General features: G+C 46.1%; 1 protein-coding gene across 4 annotated transcripts in view; it reads left to right on the forward strand.

Moving 5' to 3' along the window:
* TDRD12 (tudor domain containing 12) overlaps nt 1-16,864 on the forward strand; it is a 269,251-nt gene that overhangs the window by 70,388 nt on the left and 181,999 nt on the right. For all 4 annotated transcript variants that reach the window (XM_068261508.1, XM_068261507.1, XM_068261506.1 and 1 more), the window contains exons 9-10: nt 3,673-3,706; nt 6,978-7,765. In XM_068261508.1, coding sequence (XP_068117609.1) covers nt 3,673-3,706; nt 6,978-7,765 — 822 coding nt within the window. The remainder of the gene's footprint in view (nt 1-3,672; nt 3,707-6,977; nt 7,766-16,864) is intronic.

Here is a 16,864-nt window from a genome sequence, read left to right on the forward strand (position 1 = left end):
GAGTCCATCAGCAGGGGCGTAACTAGACATCACTGGGCCCCCCCCCCCCGAGAAACTTTGGAAGGGCTCCCCCCCCACCCCCCTCGCTATCTGCACAGGAAAACTGAGGACCAACGTGTTTTCCCCATGCAGATAAAAATTAGACTTATTATTATTATTATTATGCTTATTATTATTTAGTATTTATATAGCGCCGACATATTACGCAGCGCTGTACAGTATATATATATATAACTGTCCCTCAAAGGAGCTCACAATCTAATCCCTACCATTGCCATATGTCTATATTATGTAGTGTAAGTACTGTAGTCTAGGGCCAATTTTTTTAGGGGAAGCCAATTAACTTATCTGTATGTTTTTGGGATGTGGGAGGAAACCGGAGTGCCCGGAGGAAACCCACGCAGACACGGAGAGAACATACAAACTCTTTGCAGATGGTGCCCTGGCTGGGATTCGAACCAGGGACCCAGCGCTGCAAGGCGAGAGCGCTAACCACTACGCCACCGTGCTGCAACATCAGGCAATCTATGCTACCCCCAGATCTACTTACCCGGGGCTTCCTCCAGCCCCTTGTAGCCGACAAGTCCCTCGTTGCAGCTCTGCTCCCAGTACATACACACACACACAGCCGTATTATATTACTACATGAGAGCACATGCTATATGGAGGAACAACAATGACATGCTGAACATAAGATATAGTATCAATGTAACTTTGGCAAAACACTGAGAATGTCACAAGCTCTCAATGAAGCAGCAACAGTAAGACATCAATCTCCCCTCCATTGAGCTGAAAAGGGAAAGTCTACAACTTTTTTTCAAAATGTGACTCCTTTGTAAAGACTTTGTCAAGTCTTCAGAACTTAGCTGTAGTGTGAGACAGATGGTTTTTTTTACGAACCCTAGGGAGCAGGGACAGTGTACAAATTCCAAAGTGTATGTGATTCCTTATCTGTGTGGTGGACACATGCAGTCAATATAACAATGCTATGAGAGCAGAATACGTATTTTTTCTCCATGCCTTTAGCTGTCAGTCTCTCAAACTTTTCCCCCCACGGGCCCCCTGTGGCGTCTGGACCCCCCTGCGGAGGCATCCCTTGCAGGGTCTATTGTTACGCCCCTCTCTGTTAGACCCTCCTGCTCGGCGAATCAGTAAAAAAAAAAAAGTCTCATCATTCTGCCAAAAGCTTGTACTCACGTGCAACTTTCGTCAGAACGACCGCCCCACGGGAGGGTCTGACGGACCTGTAGTTTAAAAAAGTATAGCGTGTGTACGCGCCTTAAGCCTCAGGGAGGGATTTGTCTCCTCCAAAAATACAGCTCACAAGTAACACCTACCGTATTTATCCACCATAATCCTGCGCAGTAGCAGCTTTCCAATCTGGCTCAGGCAAAAATACCCGAGCCCTATCAGGACCACTTCACCGCTCAGGCAGTGGAGTGGACCCGATCATACTCTGCTATTACCGCTTGAGCTGATCGGAAAGCTACTACTGCGCTGAATCGCAGTAGGTAAATATTTACCTCGCCAGTGTTCGGGGGCTGCCAGCTGGAACCCGAAGGGTTGGGTTACCATTTCCTGGCAAGGATCTGAACCGGGGACCCAGTGCTGCAAAGCGAGAGAGCTAACCACTATGCCACCGTACTTTATATCAAGACGTGGCTAGTGTTACTTGCAATCCAAGGGTTTAGTGTATTTTCAAAAGCACGCACTTTCAGCTGCTCGGTCCAGCTGTCTAAATAGTGTGCAAACAAATAGGTCAACCTCTTAGTATAAATCCTTTCCAGGGATTGCTTTTGAAGAAAGGAAATACTGAGAATTCCCCATGAGTTGAACTATTCTTAAAATCAGAGGCGCTCACTTCTGCATTTAGACCCATTGAGTTATACTCCTGTTTGCCTGATGAGGCGGGACCTGTTTGCCTGATGAAGCAGGACCACACCTGCGAAACGCGTTGCACTAAGTGGAGTTTAATAAAAAAAATTTATATTGATCTATTGTGACTCAATTGAGTTTTATATTTTTGAGGGAGGCAAGTCCACCTGAACATCCCCCTCTTTTAGACTGTTTATAAACGTTTTTATTCTACTCTGGCGCCTCTGTACACCAAGCCTTGCTGAAATCTTGAGAGAGACCTCTTAAAAACCTAAATGGGGTCAGGTTCTAAAACTCCCCACCTGCACTTGCAGTGGTTGCCTATGGGTAACCCATGTTTGTGATTATATCTAAGATTTTTTGCTTTAAACCACAACCAACTTAACAATACTACACCATATTGGGCTCTCGATTTCTTTGTTCTTCCAAGTATATTCTTAAAATGTATCCTTTCTGTCAGATTTTTACGGACTACTGTAAGATACAGCAATGTAGGAGAAAGGTGATTTGTACATTTTAACTCCTTGCGGGACAGTAGGCTCTGGTCCCTTTAAACAGCTCCCAACCGCCTAATGCCGATGGACGGTGGGAGCGTGTCTGCTGGGGGACCGCCTAATGGCAATTGGCGTCAAAGTGCAGTGGATGGGATTAGCAGGAAATGCTCGCTCGTGTGTTCCTCGCTTGTAAACAGCAGGGATCAGGTATTGGTCTGCCAGCTGCGATCAGAACTGGGAGGCTGAATTTTAAAAAAGGCTATTTACATTTTTACAGCACTGCAATCTAGGGGACTCCCTTGGCACTTAACTGTCCCCAGGAGCGGCTAACAATCTAATTCCTCTAATAGGCTGATGCCTATGAGAGGTTACGGTCGTGTAAGGATCGCAGTCAGGGCCAATTTAGGGGGGAGGGAGGGAAATAAAAAAAGTACGATATTTTATTTAAAAAAAAAAAAAAATCTTTTTAAATTGAAAAAAAAATAAATAAAATTGCAGCAACAGTCAGAGACCACTAAAAAAATGCTCTATTAGTGTCAAGAAAAGGAGGTAAAATTAACTTGGTTACGAAGTTGTATGACGAACAGTAAATCATTAAAGGGACCCTGACCTCAAAAAATAAACAAAATTGGTACTTGGGGCTTTTTGCAGCCCACCGTAGGTCGGGAGGTCCCCCGGCGTGGTCCTGGCTCCTCTCCCGGTCCCTCCGCCGCATACCGCACCGCCGACACCCGGGCCGGTTGTCGGGCTCCCACTTCCTGAAACAGGACGCTCTTCGTCACGTCAGCCGCTGTGCGTCATCACGGCGGCCGGCGTGACAGTACTGCGCATGCACGGTTAATTCGCGCATGCGCAGTACTGTCACGCCGGCTGACGTGATGACGAAGAGCTATTTGTTTGAGCTCGGAGTCCCTTGAAAGTGGCGAAGTGCTGAATCTCTGGTCCTCAAGAGGATCTTTTCCTTTATACACTTCCTGATCACTGTGAGCCAATGAATTCGTCTCCTGATTGAGGTACGGAGCTTGTGCCGGTGGGGGACGCGCTATTGCGTCCCGTGGTCGGGAGTCTCTGGCGTTAACACTATGCCTCATCAGGCTTGGGCAGCTACAGATGCGGTGTAGTTTTAACTAGCGGCGGTCCCAAATCAGTTCATCTGGGGGGAAAATTGAATTCTATGTTTTTATATTTAAACATTTTAGAATCCTAACAATGGTCTTTGAGAACTGCTACAGAAAAAAGTTAATTTTGAGGATGAATGTTAGACATAGGATCCATACACTGATATGTTTTCTCTTTTACCTAGAAACACCTCTGAAGGATGACAACAACAACCACCGGTATAAAAATTCATTGTTCATTTAATATGGCGTTACATTGTTCTGTGAGTAGGTGGTTGACCAACGTTTTTTCAAGTGCTAAGTTGCGATGTCACCGAAATGTAGAAGAGATGCCCACAAGCTGGAGATGAGATCAGCACTGGGATATGCAAGCACACGTAATAAAAGGCCGTTGAGTTTCGGCTTGGGCATGTTTCAATTTCTTCTGTTTCATTTTATTATACTTTAAAGTGTACCAGAGCTGGTATAAAGCAAACGTTTTATACATACCTGGTGCTTCCTCCAGCCCCATGCACACCCATCGCTACCCACGCCGCCGTTCTCTGCTGCCCGCAGCTTCCGTACCGGGTCCTGTCACTTTTGTCAGTTGGAGCTAGTCTGACATAAGCGAAGTGCGCTCTTTGCGTATCTCTCCAGCACATGCTGGAGAGATACGTAGAGGGCGCGCTTCTCCTGCATAGACTGGCTCCGACTGGCTGAAGTGACTGGACCGGTATCGGAGCTGCGGGAGGACTAAGGACGGCGGCGTGGGAGCGGGTCCGTGCACTGAACAGCCTTAAATCGCACCTCTGGTGACCATTAAAGTGAACCCGAGGTGAAATAAAACGGATGAGATAAAAAGAATTGTGTTTATCCTATTTATAAAAATGACTTTTATATTTTAACATTTACAAAGTAGATTGAATGTTTTGTTGTCTCTGCTCAATGGCAGTCTATTAACCCCCTTGGCATTATGATTCTTTCCGGAATTTTTTGCACCCTTTCAGACCCTAAAACCTGGAAAAAAATATCATGCTGTCGGGGAGATCTGCAACAGCCCCTGCAATCACTCACCTCCCTGGCTCCAGCACTGCAGTTATCCCTCCATCCTCCGGGTGGCACTGCAACTCTAAACTGAAATTGCCGGCTGCGACAGCCAGCGATCTCACTAGCAGGAAGCAGAGCCCCGGAGGAGAGGAGGAAGAATGGCGGCCGACATCGTGATCCCCCTTGGAGGTATATAAAACCGCCCGCTGCGCGTTATACTCTGCACACAGCCTCCGGCGGCTACCCCGAGCAGAGGTCGAGATTACCGCTCTTAGCTGCGGTTTTCCTCCCAGACCATAGCTCGGGATTACCGCCAAGGAGGTTAAAGGGACTCTGACCTCTACTCAAAATAAAGTTTCACTTACCTTGGGCCTCCTCCAGCCTACCGTAGACGGCGAGGTCCCCCGGCGTCATCCTGGCTCCTCTCCGCCAACGACACCCGGGCCAGGTGTCTGGTGGCTCTTCCTGTATAATGATGCACCGTGTCATCACGTAGGACGCCGGGGGACCTCACCGCCTACGGTGGGCTGGAGGAGGCCCAAGTAAGTGAAACTTTTTATTTTGAGTAGAGCTCGGAGTCCCTTTAAGTGTCCCAGAGCTTAACCTCCCTGGCAGTATCACAGTCAGGCTCGGGGTTGAAAAAAGAAGCCAGTTGGAAGCGGACCCAAACCAAACATTTTTTTAAATTAAAAATATTGAGTTGCACCACTCTGACACATACAAAGATAAATAAACACTCCTTCAAACCTATGAGCATTTCAGTGCATGCTTTTCACCCTCCTCTTTTCATAACTAGGGATATACAGGTGGCAGCCATTAGCAATTCCTCCATTGCCGGACACCACCTACTCCACCAGTTTGCCGGATTCTGTCCCGGCAATATGAAAGGAAGGGAGGGGTTCCTCCAATAAATGTAAATATTTTATATTTGTCATCATGCAGCTGAAAAAAAGGCTACTATTTATTATTATAATTTAGAAAATAGATTTTATTTCTGAGATCTTGTATTTTTAATTTGGGTCCACTCTCCTCCCTGGGATCCAGACGCTGACATCCATTCTCCTTCCTGTCCTTGTAGGCTATCTCTGTGCAGGGTTATAGCGCCACCTGAAAGTCAGAACTACTGCAGTGCTTTTTCCTAGGGAGGTAAATGCAGGGGCCGCTGCAGGCTCTCTGAGGGCTCGTTCACACTAGGGGCAATTTTTTTTCCCTTTTTGCGAGCTCAGGAGATTTTCAAAATCGCCCTAAAAACGCTTGTACAATGATTCCCTAAAAGAGATTTCACATCTGAGCGGTTCATTTCCGGTCCGCTCAGCAGAGAGGTGCATGCTGCCTTTTTTGAGGTGATTCCGCTTCGGTGGAAGGTATAGGAAAAACGCTCACAAAACCACTTTGTGTAGCGATTGCGTTCGCATGTTTAAGAATAAATACATTGTATTTATTCTTTTCCGGGTCAAAGAGTTTACTTTGTGACTTGCGTCAGGGAGTAAATTAAAAAAACCGCTCTAAAAAGCGATTTGAACAAAAACACACCGCTGACCCAATCGCCGGGAATTGCAAACCCCCCCCCCCCCCCCGGTTTTAGGGCCTAAAGGCGTGCAAATAAAACTGCATCGCTTTTAGGCATTAAAATCCAAAAATAATCATCCCGCACGGAAGGTCAAAACACGTGACTTATTGACCTTTTTCTAGCCTTTCCCTGCCCTCAGAGGTTGTACTCAATTGAGAAAACTTTACTGGCTGTAATTTGCTTATCAGTGATGTTTACTATCTTCTTGACAAGGTACCGACAGGTCAGAGGCCGTCAGTTGCCTGAAAATTAACTCAAGCAGCAATGTTTTGCACTGTACAGACACATGTTTATCTCTTCCTGTCACATGTCGCCTCGGGTACACTTTAAAAACAATTAGGTTCTTTAATAAGGACAAGCTATAACGGGCTGGTTAACTGCATTACAGGTAAGCATCACTGGAGCCCTGTACTAGCTGGTCTCTAGCCCTGCCCCCTTGAAGAAAATGGCCACACCCTTTCCTGTATCTCCAGTACATCAGCTTCTGAAGGATGGGTGGGTTGGGTTTCCTCGTGACTCGTCTGATGCAATTTGTTGTCCCATTATAACTCCTAATTGCGGATAGTTGGTGAGATGCAAATAATTTTGAGTTGATGCAGTATTATGCAATTTTTTTATGCAGCTTGAAAATGCATACATCAAATTGCAATGGGATTCCATTGGTCCATTTGCAAGCTGCATACATTTGTATACTAACTAGCATAATCATGCAATCAAGTCAGAACTATTTGCATCTCACTGACCAGCCCTAACCCTGATTAGAGGATTAAGGAGTTTATAGAGGTCATTAGAGGTGGGCTTTAAGTAAATGCTGAGGGGGGGGGGGGGGGGGGTCTGGGTTGTATGTCCATTGCATTTCATGAAGACTAAAGGATTCCGTGATTTGACCCTTAGGGACCATTTGAGTGAAGTCCACATCCTGAATGATGAGGTTGAACCTGACAAGTCCAATAAAAATCGGCCTGTTTCTCTGGAACCTCCGAAGAGTCTTGATTCTGGAGCCAGTCAGCGTGAGACTGAGTTGTCAGCCATCTCAAATGATGAATCGCAATCAGCCGATCAGATTGGAAGAACATTCCTGCTGAAGCAGGAGTTCCAAGAAAATCAAACTGGAAATAGATCAGTACTTCTAGAGCAAGATTATGAACTGGAGTCTTCTGGAAGCATAAAGGCACCCAGTTCAGTTCCTCTAATGAAAGCTAGACTTCCATCCCAAGGAAATGATTATGAAAGCAAGTTGGCTTTACCAGAGAAAGATGAACTCAAGTCTTCACAAAGCCTAAATTGTCCCAAGTCAATTCTGTTGAAGGGTGGACTTCAATGGCCAGGAAATGGCGGTAGTTTGTCTCTCCCAAAAAAAGATTATCTTGTGTTGTCCGGAAGTCCGACAGTGCATGAATCCGAAGTAAAAAAAAATGGACTTCAGCCCTTAACAAATAAAAATGGAAGTAACTTGGTTCCTTTGCAGAACAATGACCATCCATGCTTGGACACTCCTAGTGGAAGAACATTAGACATAGTGTTGAAAGCTAAAGTCCAGCCCCTGGCTTTCCCTCTTGGGCAAGCATTGTCTTCAAATGATCACCAGAATTTGTCTCCTAGCAGTCAAATATTCAAAGTTCCTGTTGCCATTCCCTTTTCTGCCTGGACTGTCATGGGTAGAGGCCAGAAGCTGGCTGCAGGTAGGACCTTTTAAATGTATTACTCAGCCTGATTAGGTTACTTTAATACTTAAATATTTCACCTTTCTGCAATTTTATATTCTATAATTAGCCTGATGACCTCTTCAGTCTAGTCCCATTGCACTAGATTCAAGGCTGTTGATAGACACATATAGGAAGAAAATGTTGATAGACACTGCTGCTGCATCTATTACGAGGACTACAGTTCCCATGATCACTAGCAGTTACTGTTGGCTATCTCTGTACTCAGCTGAAGATGCGGAACACCAGTAGTTGGAGTTAGTATGCACTCCCACCACTGAGCTCTAGGTGGAGTGGGTTTACAATAGTCAATCCCAGTTGCTTTAGAACAGGCTATGGGGCTTTGGTTTTCTTTGTTTTTTCTTTCTGTGGCATAAACTGTTCCTGCTGCTCTTTGCATCTGGCTGATTTTAATATATGGCTGCCCGAGCAGTCAAAGCTTCTTAGCTGGAAGCAGCTGTGCAGGAGCACATAAACACTGGGCATGCATGAAGGGCGAACTACACATGCCCAGTAAAATGATACATTTGTGCCCAAATGATAGATGGGCCTGATGACTTCCTTTCACTGGGCCTGCACGGTTTTGGATTTGTGCATGCCCAGGTCAAATGTGCTTCTTAAAGTGGATCCGAGATAAACTTTTACTCATTGCATAATTGTGCTCCTTTCATATAGTTTATAGGGCATTCCAACAATACTTTTGTTTTAATGCTCTAATTCTCTATAAACTAAACAAGCCTCGCCCACAGCTTCTCCAGTGCCTTGGCACTCTCAGCCTTAGTAGCAAGGGCTTATGGGAGCTCAGTCTGGGCAGGAGGAGGAGGATACTAGCCAGAGATTTCAGAGGGAGGAGGAGAGGGGAGTGAAGTTTTCACAGGCTGAGGGCTGGAGATGCAGAGCAGCCTGCCTGTGTGTAATGATCACAGGCAGAACATGGCCGCTCTCATTGTATCACAGGAAGAAATAATCATATACTGATGAAGCTGTTTACAGCTAGATTTACAAGTTGAGATTTGAGTAAACTTTAGATAAGATATATAGACAACTTACTTGTTATAGTTGGTTTTTCATCTCGGATCCACTTTAACAGCCTCGGTAAACTTTTTGGCTGCTGTGAATAAAGAGGCAGTACAGGGTATGGGTGGGGCCCAAAGGCGATGAGCAGAATTAAGAGCTTTTGTAGTGTTTTGCCCCACCAGTGATTTTAATAAATTCTAAGATGGCTGCTTTGTGTACGTCTCTTTCCAGCATGCACACGCCCCCTCCTGTCCTGCTCTGATTGGCTGGAGGGCTGATTGGATGGGGCGTGTATGGCGAGATGGCACACGCAACGTCCAGAGAAATGGTGTGTGCGCTCTTGCCCTGCGCAGCGTAGTGGGCGCTGCCAGCCAGTTGTGAATAAAAACCATGATTGAGTTTCCATTATGAAGTGATTGTTGTTTTCTTTTTATATTATTATTTCTACATTGAGCTGCTTCACTTTGCTGTGACTAGAGATTGTCAATGGTATCCTAATAACTATGCCTTGTATGCCACTTTAATGCTAACTGTATACAGTTAAAGGGAACCTGTGACGAAAGAAGCCTCAGGTTCCATACTTGCCTGTCCCCTGGACGGCCTGATAGCCCAGCCGAGTAGTGCTTGGTTGCGCATGTGGTGCCGTGTGTGCTCCCCGTTGCTGGGAGTATTATGTGCCTGAGTGGTATCTACGGGCTGTGCATGTGTGACAAAGTGTGACTCAGCCGGGCTATCAGGCTTCTCAGTGGAAGCCAGCAACAGTAGACAGCTTTTCAAAGGTCTCTGGTGACAGCCTGTGTGGAAAAAAAAATGCTTTGTTTATAAGCTTTAGTAACAATTTGTGTCAGGGCTAGAGTTGTACCATGTAGATAGGTTCCACTTCTCTGTCGCTTTTCAGAGGAATGATTTATGGTTTTTCTGCCCTGCCTGCTTTTTCACAGATCATATGAGATCAGAGGGATTTTTTTTTTAGATACAGAGAAGCATCTGAAGAGAAGGACTTGCACTTTCTCCTTGCTTGGATGCCTCTTCTCTCTCCCCCCCCCCCCCCCCTTCCCAAATCAGATTGAGCTATTCCTGGCTGTAAACTCTTTACACTGCATGAGGCAGAGAGATAGCGAGGGAGAGAGAGAGACAGGAATACAGAGCTTCAGATGATGATTATTTACACACATTTGAAGCTATATTTCTGTTTTCTATCATTCTGAACAGATTCCAGTCACCGTATTACAGCCAGTGAGGATTGTTTCTGTATGCTGGATGTGCTGCACACTGTCCTCCATAGTAATGCCCCACAGCGAAAACTGTTCTCTGTAAATGTCATCCCCTCACTTCTCCGGTACTTCCGGTTGTCTTCCGTACAGCCGGATGTGGCGTCATGCGGCTTCCCGTCGGCAGCTATGGGGGCTCGAATGCATGCTGCGAAAAACTGCAGTATGCTATCCATAAATTCCCCCGTGTTGCATCGTGCCGGATTGCATAGGTCAATTCGCGTCAATGGAAACTACTCCATTGACGTGAATAACGTGAATTGGTTGCAGTTTCTTTGCGATGCTGTGCGGTTTCCGCCTAGCAACGCGTGTAGTGGAAATGGGCCCTTAAAGGGGCCATAGCTGTCCATTCTCAAAGTGGTTAAAGAGAACCCAAGGTGGTTTCTAAGAATGATATCCGCACACAGAGGCTGGGTCTGCTTATATTGCCCAGCCTCTGTTGCTATCTCAATCCCCCCCTAAGTTCCCCCTGCACTCTGCTATGCCCCCATAAATCTCAGCTGCGCGCTGTCGACACACAGCGGGCTGTGGTTACCTCTGTAGTGTCACTCTCGCCGCTCCCCCGCCTCGTGCATAGCTCCGGTCCCCGCCGCGTCCCTTCCCTCCCCGCTGATTGGAGGAAAGGGACGTGGCGGGGACCGGAGCTATGCAGGAGGCGGGGGAGCGGCGAGAGTGACCCTACATAGGTAAACACAGCCTGCTGTGTGTCGACAGCGCGCAGCTGAGATTTATGGGGGCATAGCAGAGTGCAGGGGGAACTTAGGGGGGATTGAGATAGCAACAGAGGCTGGGCAATATAAGCAGACCCAGCCTCTGTGTGCGGATATCATTCTTAGAAACCACCTTGGGTTCTCTTTAAAGAAACTATTCAGGGAAAATATTCCTCTGATCTTCTTTACAGATAGTTAGAATTACCTTCTGGGTCTGTTTCCACTTACTCTTCCCCAAGCCCTGTGTGCACCGCCTTCTGGTGCTTAGCCCCGCCCTGTTTCAGAGAAATGCTGTGGAGCTTCCGTGGCACTCTCTGTCTCAAATAAAGAGAAAGCCATGGCACTTGTCTCAAAGGTGATGGCGCTATGCACTGGACAGTGACGCACAAAGGGTTGGGGAAAGGGGGGTGAGGAAACGGACTCGAGAGGTAATTATAACTTTATGCCATAAGATTGGAGGAATGTTTATTTTACAATGTACAGTCTCTTCACCGCTACAGGTTGTGTTCCCGTTATGGACCAGAGGAATTTTCACAGTTCAGAGCTCCTGCCATTCATTCGCTAATAACTTTACCACTACTTATCACAGCAAAGTTATCTAAATCTTGTTTTTTTCCCACCAATTACCCGTATGCTTTCTTTGGATGGTACTTTTTACTAAGAATTTTTATTCTATATACATTTTAACCACTTAAAGAGGAACTCCAGTGAAGATAAAGTAGTAAAAAAAAGTGCTTAATTTTTTACCATAATTATGTATAAATGATTTAGTCAGTGTTTGCTCTCTCCGATTTACATTCTGACATTTATTACATGGTGACATTTTTACTGCTGGCAGGTGATGTAGCTGCTCCTAGCTGTTTTGGCTGTTAGAGACAGCTGTAAACAGCTAATTCCTGTCTGTGAACCTTGTTACATTGTAACAAACTGGCAAAAGTACCGCGGTACTCAGAGCATCTTGTGGGAGGGGTTTCAGCACAAAATCAGTCATACAGTGCCCCCTGATGGTCTGTTTGTGAAAAGCATTATATTTCTCATGTAAAAGGGGGTATCAGCTACTGATTGGGATAAAGTTCAATTCTAGGTTGGAGTTTCTCTTTAAAGAGAACCAGAGACGTTCAAGAGAAAAATTTTATACATACCTGGGGCTTCCTCCAGCCCCATAAGCCTGGATCGCTCCCATGCCGCCGTCCTCCGCTTCCTCTGTCCGCCGGTACCGGGTCCCGTACTCCCGGCCAGTCGAGGCAAGCGCAGTGCGTCACTGCCGGCGGGCGTGGCCAATTTTCCGCATCACAGGGGCTCCTTCCATAGCCTTACGTATACGCCTCCATACTGCGCAGGTGCATGTGTACGGATATGGAGGGAGCGCCCTGTGATGCGCAAAATTCGTCAAGTCCGCCGGAAGTGACGGGACCCGGTACCGGCGATAGAGGAACCGGAGGATGGCGGCGTGGGAGCGATCCAGGCTTTTGGGGCTGGAGGAAGCCCCAGGTATGTATCGTAGCCTTTCCTATTTTTTGTTTTTCTCAGTCTCTGGTTCCCTTTAACGAACCCTTAACGCCAATAGGCGTCGGCAGGTCAAAGTGGTGTTACCATGGAAACGGTTTGAGCGGCCGTTCCATGTCAGTTCACGGAGGGTGGCTCCGTGAACAGCCTGCGAGCCACCGATCGCGGCTCGCAGCCTAACTTTAAACACTCTGAAAATAATCCCCGGTGTTTACATCATACGGCGCTGCTGCACAGCAGCGCGGTCGCCTTGGCTGCAACAGGATCTGTGCTGTGGGCTGGAGAGCCCACGCAGCACAGATCCATCAGAATTGGCCCAGTCCTCAAGTGGTTAACGGGAATAATAAGAAAAATGTAAAAAAAATATTTTTTCTGCCATTGTAGTTTTAAAATAAAATGTGCTACCCACACATGTTGTTTGCCCCAGCTATTACAATGTTTAAAGTGAACTAAGCAGCTCCTGGCTTCAAATAGCTGCAAGGGCTGCCATTGTTCAGAAGTTTAACCCCTGCTGTTTTTTAACTAGCATTGTCCAGACTAGGTGTGAAATTCTTCAACTGTAACTGATGTTTTCTGTTTGAAGTACAATGGGGGTTTGTTTGTGGTCCGTTAAGTCTAATGAGGTGATTTCTTATCTGCCTTCCACCATCTCCTGCTCAGGGACTGCAGGTCCTTTGTGGACTGACAAAGTGGCAATTTTAACCCTTAGATGTAAAAAAAAAAATGAGGTAAATTGAAAGTTTTTTTTAATAATAAACCACATTTTTAGAATGCTTTTTTAATTTGCTATAGAGCTGCCCTGGGTGTTAAAAATAATGCTCGGTTCACTTTAAACTATGTCCTTAGTACAGTATGGAGGCAATATTTTATTTGGAAATAAAGGTGTATTGGTTTTGTTTACACTAACCCTAATTACAAGCCATTATTTGCAAAAATAGCAGTAATTTAACCTCATGATATCCACATTCAAATGGAGTCCCTACGGTAACAATTTATGTAATTGTTTTGGATGTGACACATGGAAGAGGGGGGCTGCACATAGAATGGGAGGGGGCTGCTGTACATGGATGTTACACATGGGATGGTCAGTGTAGAGAGGAGACAAAAGAAAAAACCCGCAGGGTACCAGGAGCCCTTTTGGTGTATTATCCTCAAATAAGGAAAAAGGATTAAGAATAAATATACTCACAAGTATGGGTTGCTGTAAGGCAACCACTTGTGTAGGCGTGTAGGGAAGTCCCGTCCCCACTCGGTCTTTATGATCGATGGTCGCTACTCCTTAGAAAAAGGCTTCGCTTCTCGTAGGTCACGAAGAACCCCACCGGTGGGGTAATACAAGATCGTTTTCCAACAGGATTAGGAGGCGCCCGTGTGGTGTGTTAGGTGTTCTCTTCATACAAAGAGACTCCACTCGATGAAAGGTTACGACGGTTTATTATAGCACAATAGACAACGCGTTTCGCGGTCCAAGCCGCTTCCTCAGGTCAATAACAGGTGCTGGTAGCAGGGTCCGGAAAACCAGAGCGCCTCCTAATCCTGTTGGAAAACGATACACATGGAATGGGATGTGGACAGCTGCACACACAAAGGTTGGTTATGTGTTTGTGTGTATATGCATGTGTAAGGCCCGGTTCACATTAGCGTTCCAGTCCGGCTTCCCCGGACCCGGAACGCTCCGTACACAGCGGATGGTGAATGGATACATTGTTAATCAATGTATCCATTCACACTCGTGCGCCGTCTGGATCCGATCCGGGAACGCAGCTCCGGGACGGTCCGGCTTTTTTTCCAACATGCGCTATTTTTCCGTCCGTCCCGGTGCAGCTGAGGACCCGGGCCGGATCCAGACCCTTCGCATGCGGCCATGCTGTGCAATGGGAAACGGATGTTTCCCATCACACTGGCAATAGGACCGGATGCTTCCAGCACCGGTCCTATGCCACTTGGGGGGCCCGGACTACACACCGGTATCCCCCATGCTTGCAGTGCCTTTCCGGCACTGCAATGTATCTAGTTCCGGCTACTTTATTGTAGCTGGAACTGATACATTCCGGATCCGCAACTTGTGCCTTGTGGCCGCACCAGAGACCCGTACGGTCTCTTTGCGGCCACCGGACCCCCGGACACTTGCGGACTCGAACCTCAAGTGTGAATGGGGCCTAATTCGCATACATACATACATACTGTACACACACTTACATGAACAAACATACACACACCCATGCTGTACACAAGCAAAAGCACATACTCAAACAGACAAATTCCCAAATATGTGCGCATCTACACACACACACACACACACACACACACACACACACACTTCCAGACACCCATGCACTACTTTTGATCCTGGTGGGACGGGGGTGCGCAGAGGGGCAGGGCCTGGCCAGCTTGGTTTTGCTGGGGGACCCTCTGTATACCCCCAGATCACATGCAGTATTCATGTCAGTCATATTCTTCTCAGCTACACATGGCAGTTATAAATCGTATACTCGTTTCCAGCCACCCTATGTTGTGTTTAGTAATCACCGATGCCGAACCCCAGATTAATGGAGAGCTGGTTATTCTTTTTTTCATGATTAAAGTGATCCTGAAGCCTTATTAAAATAAGCAAAAAGGAGAGGGAAGGCTCTGGGTCCTATATAGCCTTCCCCTTCCTCTCCCCTCCTTCCAGCGCTGGCTCCTCGGTTAGCAGCCTCTGAACTAGGGTTGGAGCCTACTCGCCTCCACAGGAGGAGGCTTCGGAAGTCTTCGGGATCCCGAAGACGGGCAGCTCAGGAGTGGACATGCACGAGTGCGCACTCGGGCATGCGCAGTACTGACCGGCACAGTACTGACCCGCCCATATTCCGCAAGACTTCCACCTTCCAGAGTCACCCATCTCCCAAAGACTCCTGAAGCCTGTGGCTTTTTGGGTGGTAAAATTCCTACCTTATCAATGATGCAAAAAATGTGGAACAGTCTGCGCCTTATGCAGGAAATGAAAGGAATAACGATCTATATACTCCCATTGAACAAAAATAAACGTATACCAGAGATATCAAATCTATCATTTTTAAAATTGTGGGCAAGAGAGGACATTTCTTCTATAGAATACATTTTGGCTGAGGGGGAATTGAAAGCATTACCTGAGATACTTCCACTCATGAGGGGAAGAAAAAAATTATCCTTTATTAAAATATCAATATCTTCAACTTTCCCACGCGCTGTGTAAGCAGAAACTCAGTCTCTGTTACTCTACCCATCACCTATAAATAATCTAATAGCACAATATAATGCAGGGCTGTGGAGTCGGTACAAAAATCTTCCGACTCTGACTCCTCTTCCGACTCTGACTTATGAAACCACCGACTCCGGGTACCCAAAATTACTCCGACTCCTAAGTCTAATACTTATCAGGGCTGTGGATTTTGTATAAAATTCATCCGACTCCCCAGTTTATGAAACCATGACTTTGACTCCGGGTGCCTAAAATTGCTCCAACTCCGACTCCACAGCCCTGATATGTGAGGAGTGGTTTTATATCCTCAAGTTATACATTATACTCTGACAATTCTTGAAGAAATTCCCTCTCAAATGCTATAATAGTTGGGCTCAAGAGCTAGATTTAACGGAGGAAGAGTGGGTAGAAATTCTACTGGCGGTTCCAATGGTTTCTTCAAATGCCTCTCAGAAAATGTCACAATTGAACATTATCTATAGGAACTTGCTAACTCCTAAAAGAATGTTTGAAATGAATCGTCTGGATGATCCAATCTGTCCAAAATGTAGGAGAGCTCGTGGGGACTTACTGCCAGGGCTGTGGAGTCGGAGTCGTGGAGTCGGGCAATTTTGGGTGCCTGGAGTCGGAGTCGGGAAAAAAATGCACCGACTCCTAATGAATTTGTAACTGTAATTAAAATAGAAAATATGATAAAATGTTCTATTTCTCAGATAATAGTCATTAAAAATAATGTATATATACAGTATATATACAGTAATAGCTGTGCTTTGTCCACAAAAATGAAATAAACCAATCAAAATTAGTTACTTGTGCTGCTTCAATAAAGCAGTCCCCGTATTTTTAAGGTCAGATATACATATCTGATTGTGACTGTATATATGATGTGTACACAGGAATCTCTTATATATACTAAATAACATCTATGCTGTAAGAATAAAGCCTGATGTGTAGCCGTGTCACTAATAGAGATGGTCAACGAGATGGAAATAATTCTGCATTGATGCTGATTTATGCAAATGTACGCACTCCCTTTGCTGATGAAATCAAATAATTTTATATGTTATTAAAATTTGGTTTGGTGACTACAAATTAAAGGGTAACTGAGACGGATGAAAAGTAAAGTTTTTTTATACATACCTGGGGCTTCCTCCAGCCCCCTTCAGGCTAATCAGTCCCTCGCTGTCCTCCACCACCCGGATCTTCTACTATGAGTCCTGGTAATTCAGCCAGTCAGCGCTGTCCGGCCGCATGCCGCTCCCACAGCCAGGAACATTCTGCACCTGCGCAATAATGCTGCACAGGTGTAGTATGCTCCTGGCGGCGGAGTGTGTGCATGCGCACTACGCCTGAC

Source organism: Hyperolius riggenbachi, chromosome 11 (assembly GCF_040937935.1).
Source record: "Hyperolius riggenbachi isolate aHypRig1 chromosome 11, aHypRig1.pri, whole genome shotgun sequence".
NCBI lineage: Eukaryota > Metazoa > Chordata > Amphibia > Anura > Hyperoliidae > Hyperolius > Hyperolius riggenbachi.